Source organism: Sclerotinia sclerotiorum, genomic scaffold, assembly GCF_000146945.2.
Source record: "Sclerotinia sclerotiorum 1980 UF-70 scaffold_5 genomic scaffold, whole genome shotgun sequence".
Taxonomy (NCBI): Eukaryota; Fungi; Ascomycota; class Leotiomycetes; order Helotiales; family Sclerotiniaceae; genus Sclerotinia; species Sclerotinia sclerotiorum.
This window is the reverse complement of record NW_001820831.1, coordinates 810,063-831,174: the sequence shown is the minus strand read 5'-3', so window position 1 is coordinate 831,174 and position 21,112 is coordinate 810,063. Positions and strand designations below refer to the sequence as shown.

The following is a 21,112-nucleotide window of genomic DNA, read 5'->3' as shown; positions in this document are numbered from 1 at the left end:
AAGTCCAATATCAAATGATTGAACCCATTCAGAATCACAGCCACAACTAGTTATTGTCACTAGCCGCATTAACCCCACCACAAACGGCTTTGAGGTCAATCATGATTCTGATGAACCATTCCGAGTCATCAGATCTCTTGCAATATTGTTCACTTATACTGTAGTATATCCATCTGAAAAGCTCTACAATATATCTACCAATACAGGTAGATGAAAACCTTCTCTTCAGATTTCTTCAACGCCAAGTGGCCCAAGATATTGGCTTGAAAGAATGTCGCATTGCGTTTGTTGTCATCTCACGCTTTACGATATCAGTGGTTGTTTGCATATGGCTGTTGAAGCCCATCACAACCGATCCTAAGACTCAAGAGATGTCAAATACACTTTTATCCGTGAATAAAAAAGTCAAGCCATCGTCCATTTTCAATGCTATTTATATTTTAGGTGAAGTTGTTTACGACGAGATGGTTTTGACACCAGTTGTTGAAAATTGCAGTACCCACCTTTTAGACCTCGCTGGGTCTTAGAATTTCTGCTACCACCAACTCCGATGCCTTTTGACCGCTTTTTAAGCATGCTTCACAGTACATACTTCATCTAAACCTGGCAGTGATGTGCTCTCTCAAATAGCCTGTATAAATATCCGATGGCATTCTCTCTGTTCAGTGCGTTGGCATCGACCTTATTGGGTAATGTGTGGGGCCCGACCCGACCAAGTCAATGCATAGGGCAGCAATCTGCACGCATGGGTTTGAAGATGCGTCAGATTCGATTTGACAGCCTCGTCATTTTTCCTCTCTTCTTTTCGTTCTGAAGTTTCCTTCTTCAATTGTGAAAGGGAGTGCCTTTTATTTGTATTGCCAGTCGCATTCTAAAAGTGACACCATTAACCTGCAGGTGATCCTCGAGCAATCAATCTAATTCGTGCCGTTCCTTCAGTCCACAGTAAACTTCTGCAGAACAGTTATACAAAAGATTGAACCCTCTCATGTGGATACTTGTTTTGCTACTAAGAAACAAGGCTGTGGGATTGATTATCCATACATGGAGAACGCAGATGTGGCTGTCTCTGATAAGGCGAGAAGTTCAGAGCATTACTCAGAAATGGATCGAGAATCTGCAACACAGAACGATATTTCCCAACGAGGTTCGAGTCCATCGGGAAAAGCCATGGATAGACAGCGCGAGGCTCAAGAATATATTCGCAATCGTCGAGCACAAGCGACTGTCGCAGACGAGGCAGATGAGAATGTCATGGTCAATAACGTTTCACAGTTCGGGCCACAAAATATAAGTACAGAAAGTGAAGATGATGAACAAAAGCTACTTATCACATTAGCAGAAAAGTACAACTACAATTTATACTTAGTGAGTCTAACTGAATGGAAGCTTCCTTGGTCCCTACTTTTGTAGCTTATGTGGTGCATAGACTAATGATGATTTTAAAGCCCCCGGGGAACTCTGGAAGTCCCATAATCGAGCATACTAATTACGCTGCTCTACTGCATCGTAACGCACCATCTTTGCCACAAACACGTCAAATAACGGATGGGCATGACTCCTGGCACCACTCTCGCCCTAGAAATCGTTCCGGTTCTCCACAGGCCGAAGATCCCCCTCGAACCCCCTCTCCATCGATACGTCACCTTGACAATACGCAAATAACCCCTTCTCCGCCGCCACCTATTCCGACAGCCCCAATCTCCGATTTTCGTCCCGGGCCTATATTTTCTACTTCACATATGCCTTATCAAGCAAATAACCCGCGAGCACCTGCCTACGCAACAAATCTCAGGCAATATGCAGAGAGGAATCGGACACCGGGCAAGAAACAAACATCTGAACGATCAGGGTTTGAAAATAATACGGCCAATTCCGACACTCAACCATCCGTAAACAGTGAGTACAGACATTTCAATACCCAAGATACGAATTTGCAGATAGCTCACACATCCACAGGTCAGCTCTCAGATAGATACAGACATAACCAGATTTCTTCTTCCCCCCATCAAAAATCTCAGTCACCCCAGGCGGCACCACCTACTCAATGGGCGGCACCTAAACCTGCTCGAAACAACGCCAATATTGTACAGAACCTACAAGACTCACAGGCTCTACAATTGGCGGAGTCTGGATCGCAACCGTCACGGCTTCATCCTGTATCTTATCCTCCACAGTCGCGGCAAGAAGCTAGTCAACAAAATGTAGAGCATGGGCATGAATCTTCACACCCGAGCGGCCCCGAGCTCTGGAGCCATAATAATAGGCTTCCGCAAAAGAACTACCCGACTCCTGATAGTGTATCAGGCAATAGCCGGCGTCAAATGTCTTATGCGCAACAAAATAATGCCCGCAATAGTCCTAAAGCTTTCGGTCATGCGCCAGCCGGGCAACTTACACCTCTTCCACAGGGCCATCACGGAAACCATGGGCACGAAACTTATGGTCCACACCACGAGCATGATATGACCCCCTCCAACTACGGTTATGATCAAAGTTCTCAAGGGGAATTTAGTCCTCGTATGTCCTTGACCTCTCCCGTTTGGCACTCCGATTATAAAATTGATACTTATTTCTTTTAGCAACCACAATTCCTAACCAATCGAACTTCACTCCAGAATCTCATGGAAATTCTACGCGTGGCCATGCAGGTGGATACAGCTCTGAGCATCAGTTCGAACAATCTATGGACGGTCGTAGACCTCGTGAGTAATCTACTAGTCATATTTAACTTTACTTACTAAGCAAATCATCAGAAATACACGGATCCATATCATCGACAACTCTTCATCGCCAAAGTAATTTTGTCGACTGGAAATCGCAGCTTTGCCAGCTGTTCAATGCACCACATGATAGTCATGACGAAGATCTGTTCAAAATGCTAGAAATGACTAGGAGCAAACTTCTGTCAGATAGCCGTGATGCCAATCAAGAAAAACTGGCATTGCCTTATCATACGATCTATCGAGTCAGATGTCATCAAAAAGAGCAAAGCTACATGTTTTTGGATACTCCTTGGCTTGTCAAAGACAGTCCAACAGGTGAACATATTCATGGTAGTATAATTGTAAGAAACATTGCTCTGCATACCCGAGAATATACGAACCTGTCGTTTATTGTATACAAAGACTATGCCTGTTGCAGACCTAAGCTCGATAAAATAAACACATCGAATCCGACGAAACCGAAGTCTGCATGCTCGGAACAACCTAGTTCAAACGGCGAGAATGAACTTGCGGAATTTCTCGTAGGCGAGTCTGTGTGCTTGATCGGCAGCGAGCTATCCGCTGGTCTCAAAAGACTTACTAGGCAGAATATCCAGGAAAATTCATACTACCCTTCATTTAACGTTGGCACCGAGTTCAAGGCACCATATCCATGGTTTTACCACCAGAGAGCTCCTTTGGAAGAGCGCAGACGCCAGCTTAAACCTGAGCTTTTGACTCGTGTAAATTCTTTTGTCGAATACGTCAATGAAAGCTTCGGGCCCGAATATGCTATAGTTGATTCACTCCTAAGCCAGGGGAAAATCTCGCGCAGATACTTGTGCTATCTTTATGTAAGGGATTTCTGAGTCCCGTGGCTATGTTGAGATTTGAAATTTAACTGACAGCATGAAAACAGAGCCCTGACACCGTCATATTGCGCGCCGACAAAGATGATGAAGAAAAGAAGAAGGCGTATTTAACTAAATCATGGCTTCATTTACCGGTAGGAGGGAGTCCTAAAGGAACTGGAGAGTCAGCTACGTTGACAACCTCCTTGCTCGTATCTTCCTGGACATTTGATGGCTTCTTTCAAGAGAACGTTGAATTAATTACAATTGATGATTTCAAAACGTCAGAAGAAGTGGTCAAAATCACCGCTCTGAGCACTTATCCGATGCGCTACGCCGACCCCACGATTGGGACATCACTTAGGAAACAGGGAGAAATGTTCTGGAAATTCCGCAAGGCCTGCTACATATACTATAGTGATGAAGATGAATCGGAAGAGAACATTGTAGGCAGGCCCGATGATCAACTTTACATTTTTCAGCTGGCTAATATCATCTTTTTTTCACAGGGGCAATCTAGGTATATGATTGATATCGAAACATACAAGAAATTACACCCCAAGTCTGCAGGGGCCAAACCACCCAATCGGGATGATTTGGGTCCTTTGGTGATGGCATCTGATATACCACCAGAAGGCGTTTTCACACTTCTTCTGCCTAGTACGATTATTGGATTCAACATGCAAGAAAAGAAATGGGGTTTGTTAAAATATACGCAATTATCACTGTTTCTTTGCTAATTTGTTGCGTTAGTCGATCTCGAAGTTGGTCGCATGTACGCGGTTAAATGGAACAAAGATCCGTTTGAGACATTGGCTAGAGATAACGATACGAAAATCCTCATCACATCTTTAGTCGCGAACCAAATCAAAGACGAGCAGAGCCCAGGCCTTATCGGCAGGAAAGGAAATGGTTCAATCATACTATTACACGGGTAAATGATTCACGAACTCGGACTTTTCTGTTGAGGAAAAAAGACTAACAATTAACTTATAGCTCTTCTGGGACCGGTAAAACCCTGACAGCAGAAAGTGTGTCAGAAGTAGTTGAGAAACCACTCTACGTAACTTCGTGTAGCGAGATAGGAACCACACCAGAAGCCCTAGAAAAATCCCTCGAACGAATCTTCTTTCTAGGAAGAGTTTGGAAATGCGTCATACTCCTTGAAGACGCTGAAATGTTTCTCGAGAAAAGGACTTTGGGAGATCTTCAACGCAACGCATTAATTTCTGTATTTTTACGGATACTCGAGTCTTACAACGGAATCATCATCTTAACGAGCTCGCCCATCACCACCATGGACGAGGCTTTCAAATCTCGCATTCAACTTTTCCTCCGCTATACTCCGCTAACTTTTGCCCAACGAGCTAAAATATGGGAGTCTCATATCAAGCAGCTCGAGTCACTAGAATCCCTATTCAACCCCTCTACGATAAATATATCCGAGCTTCGAGCAAATCTATCAATGCTTGCTAAATACAAGCTTAATGGACATGAAATCGGACATGCAGTCAGAACAGCTAGACAATTAGCCCTGTGGAAAGGGATTCCGATGGGCTTTGAAGAGGTGCAGTATGCTGTCAGTGTTGCGGGAGGATACGACAACACAAATGAAGAAGACAAGCGAAACGCGGGGGATATAGTGAAGCGTGTTGTGGGGGATACAGATGATGATCCTTACGATGGAGTGGAAGATTTAATGAGTGTTGCTGAGCTATGATTGACGAGTTATGATTTATGTATGATTTGAGTTAGCGAGCGTTTGCTTTGTACAAAGCCCTCCTTCCTTTCGACTTGTGTGTATGGAGCGCTGCTTTTCTGTTTGTTCGCGCATCTGAGTCTATGGTTGTGGGTGTGGAATTTTTTCTGCGTATATACCATTCTTGCATGATTCTTCCTTTTTGTTGAATTTCAATAGGGTACTAGGAAATAATGTTTTAGGCTTATGTATATTTTTTGCCTTGTTCATAATCTCATGCGGATGCGTTTTCCCAAAGTCTGTTGCTTTTTAGAAGCGCAGAATTAGCATCGATTCATTCACATGCTGTAAGCGCTTGATGGAAGTTTAAAGTTTTCTTGTTCCTGTACTCTTCCATAAATATGACCTGGAAGGTACCCAAGAGTGGTACTTACAAGGCAGGACAAGAATAGAACAATTGAGTGCAGAGACGAGTCCCATTGCAGTATACAAAGTCGAAAGCAACACGAGATAAGTTCAAAGTGATGCTGTGTATGTATCAAAGTGTCGAGGGAAGTTAAAATGTTTCGCGAATTAAGCTTTAGTATAAATATCCAATATCGAAAGGACGCAATTAATTGTCTGTAACCTTAGATACAGTCTCCGTTTAATGTGCAAATCTAAAGTCCAGCCTCCTACTCCCTGTCACCATCGCATTCCTCTTATAATCCTGCTGTTCCTCAGCCGTCATAGCATTCCAGACCCTATCTCTCTGCTTATTCCTCATCACATAATACACTTTTGTGAGTAGAAACACGACAATAGCTACAATATTAATAATAATCAATTGTGTGTTTCCACGATGGTATAGCGGTTTATCATCTGTTCTATAGATGAAGTTTCCACAAATATTTCCAAGTTGTACTGCCATGTTGTAGAGAGCAGAGGAGACGGAACGAGTGCCGACGTTGTTAGAGTTTTTGGATGTCCATGCTACGAGAATGGCGTGGCAGTAGGGATAGGAGAGGAGCACGGTGACTAGTGCATAGGTATTCCAAGCTTGTACTCCTGAACCAGGCCAGAAGCGAAGTGCGATAATGCAAGGGAGGGTCCAGAGTGGCTGTATCATGGAGACTAGAGTTCTTTCGTTGGTGCGTTCGGATAGCTGGGTGAGGAGAAGTAAGGTAATGATATGAAAGACTGAATAAGGAATTGTCAATAAGCTAGTATTAAACGTGCTAAATCCCAGATTCCTCAAGGTGAGGGAAATGTATGACGAAGGTGGCTGCTGAGGAATATATGCGATTACTCCAATAGCGTACAACGGCCAAAGATCGTAGTCCTTCGCTGCGTTCCAAAGTCTCTTTGGTGTAATAGCTTGTCGGTTGTGCATATCGCCTTTTGAGGGGTCATCTCGGAGGACTCGGTTGACGACGATTGAGATTTCACGATCATTAAACCAGCCTTTTGGTCGGAACCATGTTTTCGTTTGCACTGCTGATGCCGGCATCATGAAGAATGAAGAAAGGCCAACTAGCAAAGTAATCAACCCCTCAATCAGGAAAAGCCAACGCCACCCTGCCCACCCCGATACACCTCTCATGTGTAGTAAAGCATAGGCAAGAATCGATGTAATGATAGTGGTCCCGGAAAGTGTAGTCCAGAAGAAGCTGAGTCGAACAGGAAGCTCCTTGGATGTATAGAAGTATGATAACCACAATACGATATCTGGGATGAACCCGCCCTGATAATTGATGAGTACTGATGTACCAGGCTCAAAAGTGAGGCGATTGAACCTACCTCAAGAAGACCCAGCATACTACGTGTAGCATAGAATCCAGACTTGCCCTGTATCGCACATTGAGACATCGCAACTATCGACCAGAGAGATATTTGCATCGGAATCCATCTATCAGGCCCAATCTTCTTTGAAACCAATTGCGAAGGCAGCTCGGCCAATAAGAACGAGAAGAGAAAGATGTTATTACCCAAATTGTACTCTAACAAATATTAGTCTGGGCACTTCCTCATTGAGAGGAGCATTTTTGTCAACGTACCATCTGTAGTCAAATTTAAGTCATTCAACAAATTATCCGCAACAGCCTGTACTAAGTTTCCACGGTCGACTTGTAAACCGAAAAACATGACGCACTGGAATGATGTCAACAATGGTCCCACAGTTTTCAGAAACTCAAACCTACAGCCCAGAGACAAACTCGCCAGTCCAGCCTTCGAACTAATCGCCGCTCTTCCTCCTCGGTCCAAGAGAAGTTAGGATCAAAAACATGTCGGCATTCGTACTGTGATTTTTCGTAGATTCTAGTCCAGTGGTCTGCCACATCCGGGTCTAGGAAAGGATTTTTGGCAAAAGCTGATCCATCTTCATCCGAGTCAGAGGTAGCAGAAACGAATGTTGCATTTTTTGTTGGAAGTGAGTCCCCAAAAGTCGTTACTTCTTCATACTGAAGCGTTTCATCTGGTTTTTGGGAGGGATTGCTCCTAGGTTCTGACCTGTCTGGGACAACCTTGGACATCTTGGATCGCAAGTGATTTCGAGCTTGCTTTCTCGTGTGATTTGTATCGAGAAGTAGAAAGCTGGATATTTAAATAATGTGGTGACCTGGGCATAGCTCATCTGCGATATCATCTGCATTATGATTGGCACGAGAGACTGAGGGAATAGGATAATGCAGTGTGCGGGACTGCCCAGAGTAGACACTTATTGGGAGAGATCCACAGGAAATCACACAATATAGATATCCCGGGGTGAAATCGCAGCTAAATCCTCGTGGCGAAAACGACATAACACTATTATCCATAGTCTTGGGTTGAGACCTACCTTCCAGGCCGCTGGAATATTTCCTCAAGAGAAAAGAGATAAACCCACAAGGTTCCGCATCTTTGGCACCAGATAAGCCCATGGCGTGCTTTCAGACGGCGCATAAATCAAGCTCAAAGCATTTATTTTTCACTGTAAAGGCATGTCGCCTAGACGTTGAATAATTATCCACCGCCACGAGAGGCCAGATGCGGGAATGTGCTCCATAGTAGTCATAGAGCCCCGGGAAAATGAATTCATAATCACTAAATCAATGACAGAATCTCTAGCGCACTTGTCGCCATCAACAATTACCCCATATTTTACCCGTTTATCGATTGAAGTAGTTCAAGGTTCCGGCATTGGCTACAAGCACGAAACTCTTATCAGTACCTTCTTAAGGTCCATAGGTGATAGTCCGACTGCACCAAAAGCTGCAAAGTTGGAGATTCAATATAACAAACAATGGTTGGGTGTGCGTATGGCACGCAAATGCCTGTAGAAACATATGTACATATGTTGTCATCTATCCCCTGGCTTTCGTAATCATTTAGCGATCGATTTCAACTTCAGGAAAAATCCAAGGAAAAAATAGTAGTGGTGAATGCATGAAAGTTCTGCCGTGACGTGAACTAAGGTGCTACCAGTGCTTGGCTTTCGCTGCCTTCTGCCAATATTGAACAGTGAACAGCAATTTCAATCGGGTTTGACTCTTCTGTGAGTGTTCCAATTTTGATTGTGATGAAGTCTTGAAGCGTGGATGTGGTGGGGAAACATCTTACCTCAAATCACGTGAATGCAAACGCTTTGGTCAATATTCCCGCCATGATCTCTTTCTCCTTTTGATACCAGTCTAATCAATTTCGTTGCTTGTTGTTGTGATATCCCAATTATGGCATTCGTCTCGAGCTATGAGCTCGATCTTGTATGCTTTTACGGATATGGGCGATTAGACGGCAAATGACTCATTCACCGATATTTATGCACACCAAGACGAAATCACAAACGGGCAACATGCATTTCGGATCCGTCAAAATGCAAGTTATGTTAAGTTGTATCAATCATTTCATTTCAATTCTCAATGTGGTATTCTGCAACTATTTACATTAAATGCCCAAGGCATCTCTTCTGGACTTGCTTTCAGGGTCAAAGAAAGGTTTTTCCCCAACGCTAACAGCTCTGACACCATATCTCTCACCCTGTCCTTCAAGATCATCCGTAGCTGTGTGGAAAGTTGAACGATTATCCCAGATAGCTATTTTTATCAGTGTTAGTTCAGATAACCCAGTAATTGCAGCAAAACTTACCAAGATCATTCTGGTTCTTCCACTTGAACCGTACCTGCAAATCATGGTTGTCCACCAACAATCGCTTAAACCATTCCAATAATGCTTGACTCTCCCATCGAGTAACGTCGTTGATGTGGCTAACATGACCTCCAACTGGGAAAACCGATTTCCATCCAGTCACTGGGTTAGTTCTCACTACTGGATGTACGGCTTTCAACTCCTTTCCTATATTTTCTGGAGCTCCTCTTGGCTTGTCGTACAACTCAAATCCACCATTTGCTGCAGCTTCAATGAACCCAGGTTGTTGGAATGTCACTGTCAGAGTTTCGAGGAATTTCTGATAAGGTTCTGAGATACGGTCATAAATCTCATACCCACTTGCCCACAATGTGTCGCCTCCTGTTTTTGGGAGTACCTCTAGCTTTAAACTGGAATAATCCGCTGGCTTTGGTTCAAAAGATATGTCTGCGTGCCATTTGGACGAATTTGAAAGGCCATTGGCTCGGTCAAATTTCGTGTTGCTGTAGAGTTTTTTGTTGAGAACAGAGTCGATGGTACTAATTTCTGGGTCTGTCACACGATATCCCTCTCTTTCAGGGTTGAGCAAAGGATGAATGTGAAGACCTGATGTGGATGGTTTTCCTGAAAGAAGACCGATGCGCTGGACGAGTTCTTTTTGTAAATCTGGAGTAAGATTGTCTTGTGCGCGGAAAAATACCACACCACGCTGAGATACTAAGCTGTTGTCAGTATTCGCTCACTCGCTACACAGTTAGATTTCTTTTTTTTTTTTGGAGAACTCACTGGTTAGAGCAAGCTCACGCAGGAGCTCATCCGCATTGGGAGCTTGTAACCATTCTACCAAATTGACATTTGGATACTCGCGGCCAATAACAGGAGTGACATCAAAAGACTCAAACTGATCTAGGGCGCCGGTGCTTTTCAGCCACTTTTCTTGAGGAGCAAGGTTTGCCTTGACGTTGTCGTCGCCTTTGGTAAGGATGGGGACTGTTGCTGATTGGGCTTCTGTAGCGGAAGGAGCCATGATTTATTGCTTGTAGACTTTGTATCGTTTTTTGGTTCTTGATGAGGATTATGCAGTATTAAAGTCGAGGTCCTTAAGCACAGCGAACTAGAGATCATGATACTTTTACAGAGGGGTTCGTTCAGTCTATGTAGTCGACTTTTAGATCTGCGGGGTCACTATCAATTTTGACTGATATGTTGCAATATTTCTATTTCTCTACTACCGGCAAGGACGGCATATATGGCGAAATAAAGGTGATACATGACGGGATATAGCAGTCGTATGTCAATAATCTGATCTGAGGCTATAATTGGGAGTACATTGTAATTTGCCCTTGCGGGCTACCCCATTACTTGGATTGTAGTGAACCTGAATTGTTAAATAACATCATCCAAAGAGTGGGTTTCCAGATAAGAATGCGGGGGAGTATTAGTGATAATTTTAGATCGGCTCTGTAACATATTGCTGCAGGTTCTATTCTGTGATGGCAGGTTTAAATTGCGTGATACTCAGGAACAATTTGATTGGATGCTTTGCATTAAGATGTCGAGGACCATCACACTTTGACTTGTCAAATAGATATGGAAATATGGAGCTTTGAGGCAAAGCAGAGCGATGATTGGTCCAAGTACAACTTTGCATTAGCATCTTCTTGGTGCTGTTCTCTCTCCGCTCGGTAGATCATGAATCTGTCTGTATATTGGCTTGATTTGAAATTCTTCTAAATCCGCAATTGCTTCAAAATCCTTATCATTCTAAAAAAAGATCATCCAGTAAAAGCATAGAACCATATCCAAACGAAACGAAAAACTCCCTCATATCTGTACACATTTGAGAAGCCTATTGCCGGTGGTTGAATATGCTCCAACCAACAACTATCCAGAAACTAGTCATTGAGCTACCAGCTGTCCCGCATTATTCACATCAATATCATGGAATACATATCTTCAAGACGACTGGTAGACACAATTATTTATTTCGCTATCTAATCCCCAGTTTTCGCTTACGTACAGGGGTTCGCGAGTTTGGAATCTATTATTGTCTAGTTCTAGGCTTCATATTTTCCAGAACTGCAAGGTAGTTAAAAGTCTAGGCATTATAGTAGTCACAGGCACGTGAAGAACGATGTCAATGAGCCAAAGTCTTTGATGGCAGAATCTAAATAGTTTCTCAATTGAATCAAGATGGAAGCGATGATTGACTTCCAAGGCAAGATGTATCTATTTCCGATTGTAACTCGTTGATCTATAGTGATTCGCATATGCGAGCACGTCTCAAATCCTAAACTCCTGTTCTCCTGCCTGCTAATCCATTTTTGGGGATATCTAAACGCCGTTCCACCTGTACCAAACCCAAAAAGCCAAGCCATGTAGTTCACATTCCCACCCGATTTTATATAAAGGTCATTATGCCACCTGGTAATAGGAGATTCGTTATGTCCTTGCAATGAACTTGTGAGTTCAAACCAGTCATGAGCCCTTCTACCCATGGATTTAAGCAACATTTCCCGCCATGCCCATGAATATTGCTTGAATTGCCATAGAGATCGACCAGAACCCCACCTTTTTTAATCGGCGCATACGTGCCTGACTATCTACCACATCTTTCGCAAATGCTTCATATGTCTCTGCGGACATATCATCCATTAGTCCGCTATCGAAGATGGTCCAGCTACCATCGAAATCACTAGCACGTTTCACAATTCGACAATTTATGGGAATGAAGGTCTTCTTCGCGTTAATATAGGCGACGATGGGACGAATAAGGGCTTGATTAACGTAGGAGAGGTCACGAGTAAACAAGGGCACGGCTGCCTTCACGTCATTGAGATGGATGCGGAGATCCATGACAATGTAGCGTTTGTCATCGTCGTGAGAGGATTTCTCCGCCAAAGCGTCGAGCTCATCGGGTGTTCCTGCTTCCTCGGTCCTTGTGTTATTCTCGAGGATATGAAAATATCGATTGGAAGTTACAGCTTCTTCCATGCGATCGTAAAAATCGGACATCACCTTGGCGATGCTCTCATCAGCTTCAGCTGGAAGCATGACGTCGGCAACAATGTCAACATTTCCTTCGTGAATCCAACCAAATGGCCCTTCCACACCTCGATTTAAATGGTCAATTTTGAGGCCGTCTATGCGGAGACGGCTTTGCTTTTTCCAAGGGTTCGACGCGCCATTTCCGGAAGATTCGAGAACGTGCGAGCCAGCAAATCCGTGGATTTGTCGAGGGTGAATTGTGAAAAGAGACCCATCAAAAGCTCCAGACACATTGCTTGCTGATAGAAAATCATAAAATAACCATTGTTTCCGCAGCTGAGGAAGGTCGCATGAGAAAATGCTCACAGAGAAGGGTCGGAAGCCGTTTGGCTGATGTATGGTAACCAAGAGATCCTCCAACTTGAAAGAGTCGATCTCGAAATCACCAGGGTTATGCTCATGTCGAAATGATTTTGGATCAACGTATTCGTCGCCCCAGTGTACCGAAGTTCTGTCAATTACACCTCGAACCCCCTTGATCTCTACATCCCTGAGAAGACCCTTACCGTTCCACCATTTGACAAATGATAAAGTGACATTGACTGTGTCAAGAGTGACGTCAAATTGGGTGTAGTTTGTATCCTCCTCTTCCTCTTTCTTGCTCTCTACTTCGACCTGCCGTTGAGAGGCCGCTGCTGCTGCTGCATTCAAAGATGAACCTTTGCTAAATTTGGTTTTCCCTTGTCCCGGTCTCCTTGAGACAAACACATTCCGGAATGTAATCACTCCATCTTTCCATCGGGGGACGATAGCAGATTCGAAAACGACCTTAATACCTGCCGAATGAGTGAGATAATCACCAACCCACCTTGCCAATGTTTCTAATATATGTTAGTTATCGTGGCGACTCTCATGTGCTCTATAGTTCTTACCTTGAGCGACAACAGTATTTATAGATAGGATAATGAGAGAGAAGAAAGTTGTAGTCCCGATGAAAATCCAGGCAATATTCCCCAAGACAAACCATGAAACAAAAGCACTCCAATCATCTACATTCCAGGGTCGTCCACCTCTAATTGTAAACCACTTGAATCGAACCTTCAGCCGAGACCAAAATCCCGTTGCTGCAGCGAGTAGTTCTTCTCTCGTCGGCCGATGCGGCATCTTTGGCATGTGAGGAAGATTGTACTTGCTAGAGGCAGAGTGTGCAGCATTGGCATCCGTGATCGTCTCCTTCGATGGCGGGGCAGTTTGTGAGGGTTTGTGGGTCTCTTGAGGCGTCCCCCGACCATTTGATAGATTTGATGCAGAACTTTTATTTCTTCTCGCATAACCTCTCTCCCTTCGCCGAGTACTCGAATGGATCTCACGTCGCCATGTGTATTGGAAAGACGATGTCAAGGGTGCTCGTCGTGGTAATGATGATGCTGAGTATAAGGTCTTCTCCACTGTACTCGTACATGATGCTATCGGGGGTGCTGCAGATGTACCTGAGCTCAAATCAAGGAAGAAGACCCCGCCATAAGCAAAATTCTTTCGAACTTGAGACTTTAGAGGTGGATCATACAACGTTCTGATTTTGGACTGCGAAAAAGCACGATGAGTAGTACTTGAAAAAACCGAGTTAGATATGAAAGGTCGTATAGGTTCTTTGCACGTCTTTGTTGCAGCGAATGAAATTGCATGATCCCAAAATTGGGACCATAACCTAGGTTTTATGTTCATCGACATAACCTCCAGTTCATCCTGAAAGATTGCAAGACTGTTGAAGTCGTTGTTCTTCTTTAATATCTTTGGAGTGAAAATGAAAATGAAGGCACGCGAGAGAATTAGATGATGATGGGCTTTTTCCGAATGCGCATTTTTGGAATTTTTGGCGCTAATGAAGACGCTAGTGATCTTATCAGTAAATTCTATCGCATCCGTTTCCCCACCAAATATTTTTTTCCAATTTGATCGGCCGACTGCGAACATTAAAATCAAACCTCAAAAAACCAGACCCTCAAATTTTCAACTGTGCAACAAATATTTTCCCGAGATTATTATTGAGTTCTACATACCTAGTATACACTTTGACAATAGAAAATGCCTGCACCAACAGCTTTGTTGAGGAAACCAGAGGAGCTCGCTGAAGCTACTAGTGTACCATTGCCAAATCAAAGTAATTCAATTCATGACCTTGTCACTGCAATCATCGGGATAGTAGCTAATATCAGTTCAGACCAAGACGATGAGTTTCTATTAGATGCACCAGAAGTCACCTCGGCGGAATTGGATACCATCTTGCCTCCAGCCGCCGATGACAACGAGATGCACATTGATGAAGAAGGACGACCTCGATTTGCACCAGCTAAGAATATCGTACGACTCAGAATCTATAATCCCCAGAAGATGCGCGTGTGATGATTCTAATAAGAAAAATAGGACCCAGCAACTCGAGTAGAAACCCGCAAAGTTCCAATTCCTCCACACCGTATGACCCCCCTCAAAGCCTCCTGGTCCAAGATCTACCCTCCTCTTGTCGAACATCTTAAACTTCAAGTCCGCATGAACATCAAAAACAAAGCTGTCGAACTCCGTACCTCTAAACACACTACCGATACCGGGTCCTTGCAGAAGGGTGAAGATTTCGTAAAGGCGTTCTCGCTAGGTTTCGACGTCGATGATGCTATTGCATTATTGCGACTTGACGACCTTTACATCCAGACCTTTGAGATCAAGGATGTAAAGACTTTACAGGGCGAGCACTTGGGAAGAGCCATTGGCCGTATCGCAGGCAAGGACGGAAAAACCAAATTTGCTATCGAGAACGCGAGTCGGACACGAGTGGTACTTGCAGATAGCAAAATCCATATTTTGGGAGGCTTCAAGAATATTCATATTGCCAGAGAGGCAATTGTCAGTCTGATTTTGGGAAGTCCACCTGGAAAGGTTTATGGTAACTTGAGAACCGTGGCGAGTAGAATGAAGGAGAGATTTTAAAGCTGGACTGCAAGATCTAGGCTTACGACATGGGAATGCATTTGCTGGGCGTTGTGGTGGTGTTCGCGGGGGGGGGGGGGATATACAGGGAAAAGCATCGTTTTGGCATCAATGAATGCATCATATGTTATCATTTGAGATCATGTGAATCGAGGGCGATTCTTTAGTATTCACGAAATATCAGAGCTTAATTGGAACATTTTGTCCATGGGAAATACATGTGTATAACCCCAAATAGGCGAGCATCTGAGGGTTTGAAATTCGGTTAGAAAAACTACTACGTATATCATTTCTTCTTCCTGTCCGACTGTTCCATGTATTTTGAAGACATTGGAGTAATTTCTAAAGTAGATGAGCAATATTCATACCAGAATCCCTTCCGATATCCCATAGCAATGCAAATACTGTAGGCGTCTAAACCCTTTGGCCTTCAAAAACATTAGGGAATTCAAAGGAATCCCCTTTGAAAGTCTTCATGTTTGGCGGCAATCTTGATGGCTTTGGTACAGTTATAAGTAGCAGCGGTGAACTTTGCAGTTAATCGTGTGATTGAATTGATTTTCTGCCTCTTATCTCTTATCGTTGCATAATCCATATGGAGCGGCCAGTCGAGTATGTTGATAGAACGTACTCTGTAGATAAGACTTCATGACTTCGCGGTACATCTGCACGCTCTGCCATGTTTTTGTGGACCACATTCGTTTTAATGGGACCTAGGTATTTATGCAGGATCCCATGCAGGGATTCCTGAGTATCACGTCAAACATCATACTTTCTGTAATGCAGAGTAAGATGAGTTATTACCTACCTAGTATATATCTACTGTGCGATATGTACGGAATACTTGGTACCTGTGTAATGAACCCTGTATCTTGGAGTTTGAGGAAATTTTACTCATCATTTGATATCATTTGACGACCAATTCTTGGTAATTGCAAATACCATGGTGGTTGGATCGAGGTGATGTTGGTGAGATACATCATACCAGAGATAAAGCAATAGAGAAAGGAAAGAAAGCAACAAACGGTATCTGTACAGCTGTACCTTCATACCTACTAGGTTCCTAATAGTAGTACTTACTCCCTTTTCGTTGGCGATTTGGCTAAATAACCTTGGAAAAAAGTAAATCATCATCATCATCAACAACCAACTCGACCTTTTATTTGTCTCGTGCTGCATAAAGAAGTATAATTGATCATCCGCATTTCCCAAACATATATTTTAAAAGGAGGTTTCGAGTCCGTCCATCTGAAAGAGTAACATACGACTACCGCTTCCGAAAAGCCCGCTGCCCGGACCAGAAAAAAAACATGCCCCTGTTGAAGCATCTCCTTGTCATCTATTTTGTCTCTGTATCATGATTCTTTGCCATACCTTATCTATCGTGCACCAATATCAACTTATTACGCAGCAGCCAATGACTAAAGATTTCTAATAAGCCTTTTCGACCCTCTCCAAGGACGCTTATTTATCGACAAATAAGCTTCCATCCGCCAACACGACACGGCGCCGTGACTTGTAGAGTTTGGATGTCCCAACTCAGGGCCTCTTGTATACACAGCAGACGGAGTGGTGAAAGGTGACTGGTATGCAGGCGGCAAGGCTTAAGGCTGAATCGCAGGGCCGGAAAGCTAAGGTAGGCATTAATGGGCTTTTGGGTCGCCGGGTCGGCGCAAGGATGGTCTTCTGGAAATGGATGTGAGGGGCTAATACATTCGAGTCACAGCTTGCCAATTCATATCATGAGTTATTGGAGTACGTACCTGCTTGTGCAAACCAGATGAAACAAACACTGACAATGGCGCTTGCAGAGAGTTCTCGTCGAAAGACCTTCGTTCAGTAGGCAATTACACTTTAGGGAGGCTGATTGGGAAAGGGTCATTCGGGAAGGTCTATTTGGCTTCGCACAAACTGTTACATAGCTCTAAAGTATGTGCCAAAGATGGCACTTAAATTCGCAGAACATCAGCTAATCTGCCGCTTTGATCTAGGTTGTACTCAAGTCTGCCAAAAAGGATGATTCGAATCTGGCTCGAGAAATACATCATCACCGACAATTCCTACATCCTCACATCGCTCGCTTGTACGAAGTAATTGTCACCGAAAACTTGGTATGGCTTGTGCTAGAGTACTGTCCTGGTAAGTGGCATGCATAGGCAGAAGGAGGTTAGGCTAATGATGGTGTAGGCGACGAATTATATAATTATCTACTGAAGAATGGGCCACTACCGGTCGAAAAGGTTCAAAAGATCTTCACTCAATTAGTCGGTGCCGTTGCATACGTTCACAATTCATCCTGCGTCCACCGAGATTTAAAATTGGAGAATATCCTTCTGGACAAACACGAAAATGTTAAACTTGTGGATTTTGGATTCACTCGTGAATATGAGGGCAAGGCGAGTTATCTGCAAACTTTTTGTGGCACAATATGTTACAGTGCTCCAGAAATGTTGAAGGGAGAAAAGTATGCCGGGGAAAAGGTTGATGTTTGGAGTTTAGGCGTCATTCTATACGCTTTGCTATGCGGCGAGCTACCATTCGACGACGACGACGATACTGTAACAAGGACCAGGATTTTGACCACAGAACCGAAATGGCCGGATCATCTCACAGCCGACGCGCGAAATTTGTTGGGCATTCTATTGTCAAAGAGGCCTTTGATACGACCTGCCTTATCTGATATTCTCACTCATCCTTTTCTCGCTGAGCATGCGCCACAACAGCAAGCCATTTTGAAACTACAGAGAGCGGCACCTTTCACCACGACATTAGAAAAAGAGACCTTGGAACGGATGCGAAGTGCTGGTGTAGATATCGACCAGGTTATTGAAAATGTACTAGCTCAGAGATGCGATGCTCTAGCAGGTTGGTGGGCTCTTCTACTCGAAAAGGAAGAAAGAAAGCAGATTCGGAAGGAACGAAAACGCAAGGAACGAGAGGCAGAGGTCCGATCGTCAAGAAGACTGAGTGCTGCGAGTAGCCGTTTGGAAAAAATGACGCCTATTTTAACAGGAGTCGATGAAGAAGGGCAACCACTAAGGATTAGCGATCCACCTAGGAGTAGAGGGAGGAAGGAAAGGCGAAGTGCCCATTATCCGGATCTGATCCTGACCGATTTACCTGGATTACCCGAACACTCTCAATTCTCCTCACCCGATGTTCAAACGCCTCCTCCGCCACTTGAAAAAGACACTACACGCTCTGCAAGCTCATCTCGACACCGGCGCCCAATTCCCCCTCCAAAAGAAGGCACTCTGCGGAGTGCCCGGTCACGTGGAAGCACATTGCAGCTGGTTACTTCTAATCATGATTTTCTGCACCCCAGTACTAATGGCATTGCCAAACCTCCCCAGGAACGCCGCAAGCACCAGCATGCTTTCATCAATCAACTGCAAAATTGGAAGCACTGGCTTCTGGACTCTGCCAGGCGTGCCAGGTCACCTGGAAAGAAGACAAAAGCTAGTCGCTCAACACCAGATCTCCGCGAGAAGGCTGCTGACGACTCAACCAGTCCAAAAGACCCTAGTCCGCGACCAGTCACTTCAAAGTCGCCTACGGTGACACGTGCCCCGCTACCACAACTAGGCGGTCAGCCGCCTCTTGCAAGAATGCATGCGACGCCAAGCACCAAACGGCATTCGTTATCTCCCTCTCCCGTGACTCCTCGATCAACTTTCCAACGTCGGCCTAGTAGTGGTTTGCGGGGAAGGAAATCCACATCATCTTCCGTTTCGTCTGTACGTAGCATAATGCATCAACACACACATTCAAAGGCTTCATCGACTTCGTCTAATGGATCTGCCTCAAAGATATCGCTACCTACTCGTAGCCCTCACCACTCCGTCAAAGTCCTCCCCGCAACTCCAACCCTTGGCTCATTCCCTTCCAACATTCGCGTCGTTCGACAAACTCCGCTGTCGAGTTTCAACGAAGGTGTTTCATGGGGTGGTAATAATAGTGCATTCGGTGCCCCCCTTGTTTTCGCGAAACGGAAAAAGAATATATTCAAAGGGCCTGCACTTAACACTAGCTCACCCATCGCATCAAGCAATGGACACGGCCACGGACACGCAAGAACAGGCTCGCATAGCCGAAGCGCCAGTTTAGCAGGCAGAAGAAGCGGTGAAATTATCCAGGAAGAAGATGAAGAGGAAATCGAAGAAGTTGATGTCTTTACTCCCGTAGTCGGCCCGGCTGAAACAGAAGAAATAGTCTTTACCCCGGGTGATATGTTAAGACTCGATGATACAATTGAGGAGTCGGATAGAGAGAAGACGCCTACTAATGGAGCTGTATAGAAGAAGATTGGAGCAAGAATGTTTTTGGTTAAGGGGTTAAGGGTGTATTGTCTTTTGGGGATGGATGGGTTGGAGCGTGATTTGATGCGATGTGATATGCATGTACAGATAGTGTACATAATTCTCTTGTACAATTTGTTTTTAAAGTTAATTTCCCTCGCCTATCTTAAATCATAGATGGCGAGCAACAGATAGCGCATATGGATGGATGGATGGACGGACGGATGGAATGCATTGGTCGATTTATTACATAGAAGCGTTGTTTTAATTGTTTTCCCGCACTTTTTTTCTTCTTCTCTTCTTCACATACTCACATACTTACTTACTTTATTATTCTCATTTATTTTAAATACTTCTTGTGTTTATTACTTCACAATGTCTCTACACGCTTTCGCATTTCTTTCTTTTGTCTTCTTTTTTTATTTCGATTTGTGTTCGATTCTTTTTCGATTTTTTTTTTCAAGTAGCAAGCTTTTGATACCAATTTTTATGTATAGTTGAGAGGGGAGAGGAGGGGAGGGAAGGGCAGGATATGAGTATGAGTATGAGGGGGGGAAAGAGGAGAGGAGGAGATATTATATGATGGGGAAAAGCGGAGGGATTGTATGGATGCGGAAAGAGGGGTGAGGCAATGAGGTTTGGAGACCAGGAAAAGAAATTAAAAGAAATTTTTTTTTTTCTTTTATTTCTTTTCCCTCGTATATATATAAAAAAACTCTTGTATAAAAATATTATATAGAAGTAATATATTTTATATATGTTATATAATTATTTGTTACGAGGGTAGCCGTCTAGATCACGTGGAAGTGCTCTAGGCTCTCGAGGTGGTTTATAACTAGGCGTCAAGCAGGGACTTAAGTAATGACAATAATGATATGCTATTCGTAACTAATAGTAGAGTATACTAAATGATTGTTCTTGAGCACGAAGCTCTACAAATGAAGCCCTATCCCTTATATAGAACTTCATGTTCTACTGTATTCTTTTGGATCCCTTGGATCTACTGGATCTAGAGTTTAATTATCTAGATCCCCTAAATCCTCTAGATCCCTTAGATTCATCACGTGATTTCAATCAGAACATATGTCTGTGCTTGCTGAAGGTGGGGAGAATCTACGAACCGATTACCATACAATTTTGTATGTGAATCGGTTTGCTTTTCCACAGGGTCTGAGCTCATATGGACAGGTTGACTGTTACTACGTAACATTATTAAATTTTATACAATAAAAACAAGTACGGAGGTTTGGGCTGTTGTTTACCGCGGTTCCCTTATCGATAAGGAATCCTAGGACAAGTGTCCTAGGATAAAATGTGTCCCAGGATAATAACTATCCTAGGACAAAACGATTAGGCAACCATGAAGGCATAGGACTAGTGTCCTAGGACGCTATGCGTCCCAGGATAAAGTGTCCTAGGATAATATTTGTCCCGGGACAATTATCCTAGGAGCTATATTATCCCAGGATAAGAATCGTCCCAGGA

General features: G+C 43.8%; 9 protein-coding genes across 9 annotated transcripts; 5 read left to right on the top strand and 4 right to left on the bottom strand.

Moving 5' to 3' along the window:
• Window positions 1-745: 745 nt before the first annotated feature.
• Window positions 746-1,489, top strand: SS1G_04296 (predicted protein; the record flags this gene model as incomplete). Its single annotated transcript, XM_001594439.1, has 3 exons — window positions 746-761; window positions 947-1,368; window positions 1,430-1,489. The coding sequence occupies 3 exons, from the start codon at window positions 746-748 to the stop codon at window positions 1,487-1,489; spliced, it is 498 nt and encodes a 165-aa protein (XP_001594489.1).
• A 253-nt stretch (window positions 1,490-1,742) lies between these two features.
• SS1G_04295 (hypothetical protein) lies at window positions 1,743-5,276 on the top strand (the record flags this gene model as incomplete). The annotated part of the gene is made up of 8 exons (XM_001594438.1): window positions 1,743-1,899; window positions 2,308-2,520; window positions 2,583-2,705; window positions 2,757-3,448; window positions 3,625-4,002; window positions 4,066-4,255; window positions 4,310-4,490; window positions 4,553-5,276. 8 exons carry the CDS (start codon window positions 1,743-1,745, stop codon window positions 5,274-5,276), a joined length of 2,658 nt encoding a protein of 885 aa, XP_001594488.1.
• Window positions 5,277-5,901: 625 nt separating this feature from the next.
• On the bottom strand, window positions 5,902-7,768 carry SS1G_04294 (hypothetical protein; the record flags this gene model as incomplete). The annotated part of the gene is made up of 4 exons (XM_001594437.1): window positions 5,902-6,978; window positions 7,035-7,234; window positions 7,292-7,385; window positions 7,436-7,768. 4 exons carry the CDS (start codon window positions 7,766-7,768, stop codon window positions 5,902-5,904), a joined length of 1,704 nt encoding a protein of 567 aa, XP_001594487.1.
• A 558-nt stretch (window positions 7,769-8,326) lies between these two features.
• Window positions 8,327-8,554, top strand: SS1G_04293 (predicted protein; the record flags this gene model as incomplete). The annotated part of the gene is made up of 1 exon (XM_001594436.1): window positions 8,327-8,554. One exon carries the CDS (start codon window positions 8,327-8,329, stop codon window positions 8,552-8,554), a length of 228 nt encoding a protein of 75 aa, XP_001594486.1.
• A 604-nt stretch (window positions 8,555-9,158) lies between these two features.
• Window positions 9,159-10,386, bottom strand: SS1G_04292 (hypothetical protein; the record flags this gene model as incomplete). Its single annotated transcript, XM_001594435.1, has 3 exons — window positions 9,159-9,307; window positions 9,360-10,076; window positions 10,146-10,386. 3 exons carry the CDS (start codon window positions 10,384-10,386, stop codon window positions 9,159-9,161), a joined length of 1,107 nt encoding a protein of 368 aa, XP_001594485.1.
• Window positions 10,387-11,861: 1,475 nt separating this feature from the next.
• Window positions 11,862-14,092, bottom strand: SS1G_04291 (hypothetical protein; the record flags this gene model as incomplete). Its single annotated transcript, XM_001594434.1, has 3 exons — window positions 11,862-13,228; window positions 13,280-13,956; window positions 14,082-14,092. 3 exons carry the CDS (start codon window positions 14,090-14,092, stop codon window positions 11,862-11,864), a joined length of 2,055 nt encoding a protein of 684 aa, XP_001594484.1.
• Window positions 14,093-14,432: 340 nt separating this feature from the next.
• SS1G_04290 (hypothetical protein) lies at window positions 14,433-15,329 on the top strand (the record flags this gene model as incomplete). Its single annotated transcript, XM_001594433.1, has 3 exons — window positions 14,433-14,508; window positions 14,569-14,708; window positions 14,772-15,329. 3 exons carry the CDS (start codon window positions 14,433-14,435, stop codon window positions 15,327-15,329), a joined length of 774 nt encoding a protein of 257 aa, XP_001594483.1.
• Window positions 15,330-15,615: 286 nt separating this feature from the next.
• SS1G_04289 (predicted protein) lies at window positions 15,616-16,010 on the bottom strand (the record flags this gene model as incomplete). Its single annotated transcript, XM_001594432.1, has 2 exons — window positions 15,616-15,757; window positions 15,961-16,010. 2 exons carry the CDS (start codon window positions 16,008-16,010, stop codon window positions 15,616-15,618), a joined length of 192 nt encoding a protein of 63 aa, XP_001594482.1.
• Window positions 16,011-17,071: 1,061 nt separating this feature from the next.
• SS1G_04288 (hypothetical protein) lies at window positions 17,072-19,627 on the top strand (the record flags this gene model as incomplete). The annotated part of the gene is made up of 4 exons (XM_001594431.1): window positions 17,072-17,084; window positions 17,141-17,168; window positions 17,321-17,412; window positions 17,517-19,627. The coding sequence occupies 4 exons, from the start codon at window positions 17,072-17,074 to the stop codon at window positions 19,625-19,627; spliced, it is 2,244 nt and encodes a 747-aa protein (XP_001594481.1).
• Window positions 19,628-21,112: the final 1,485 nt, after the last annotated feature.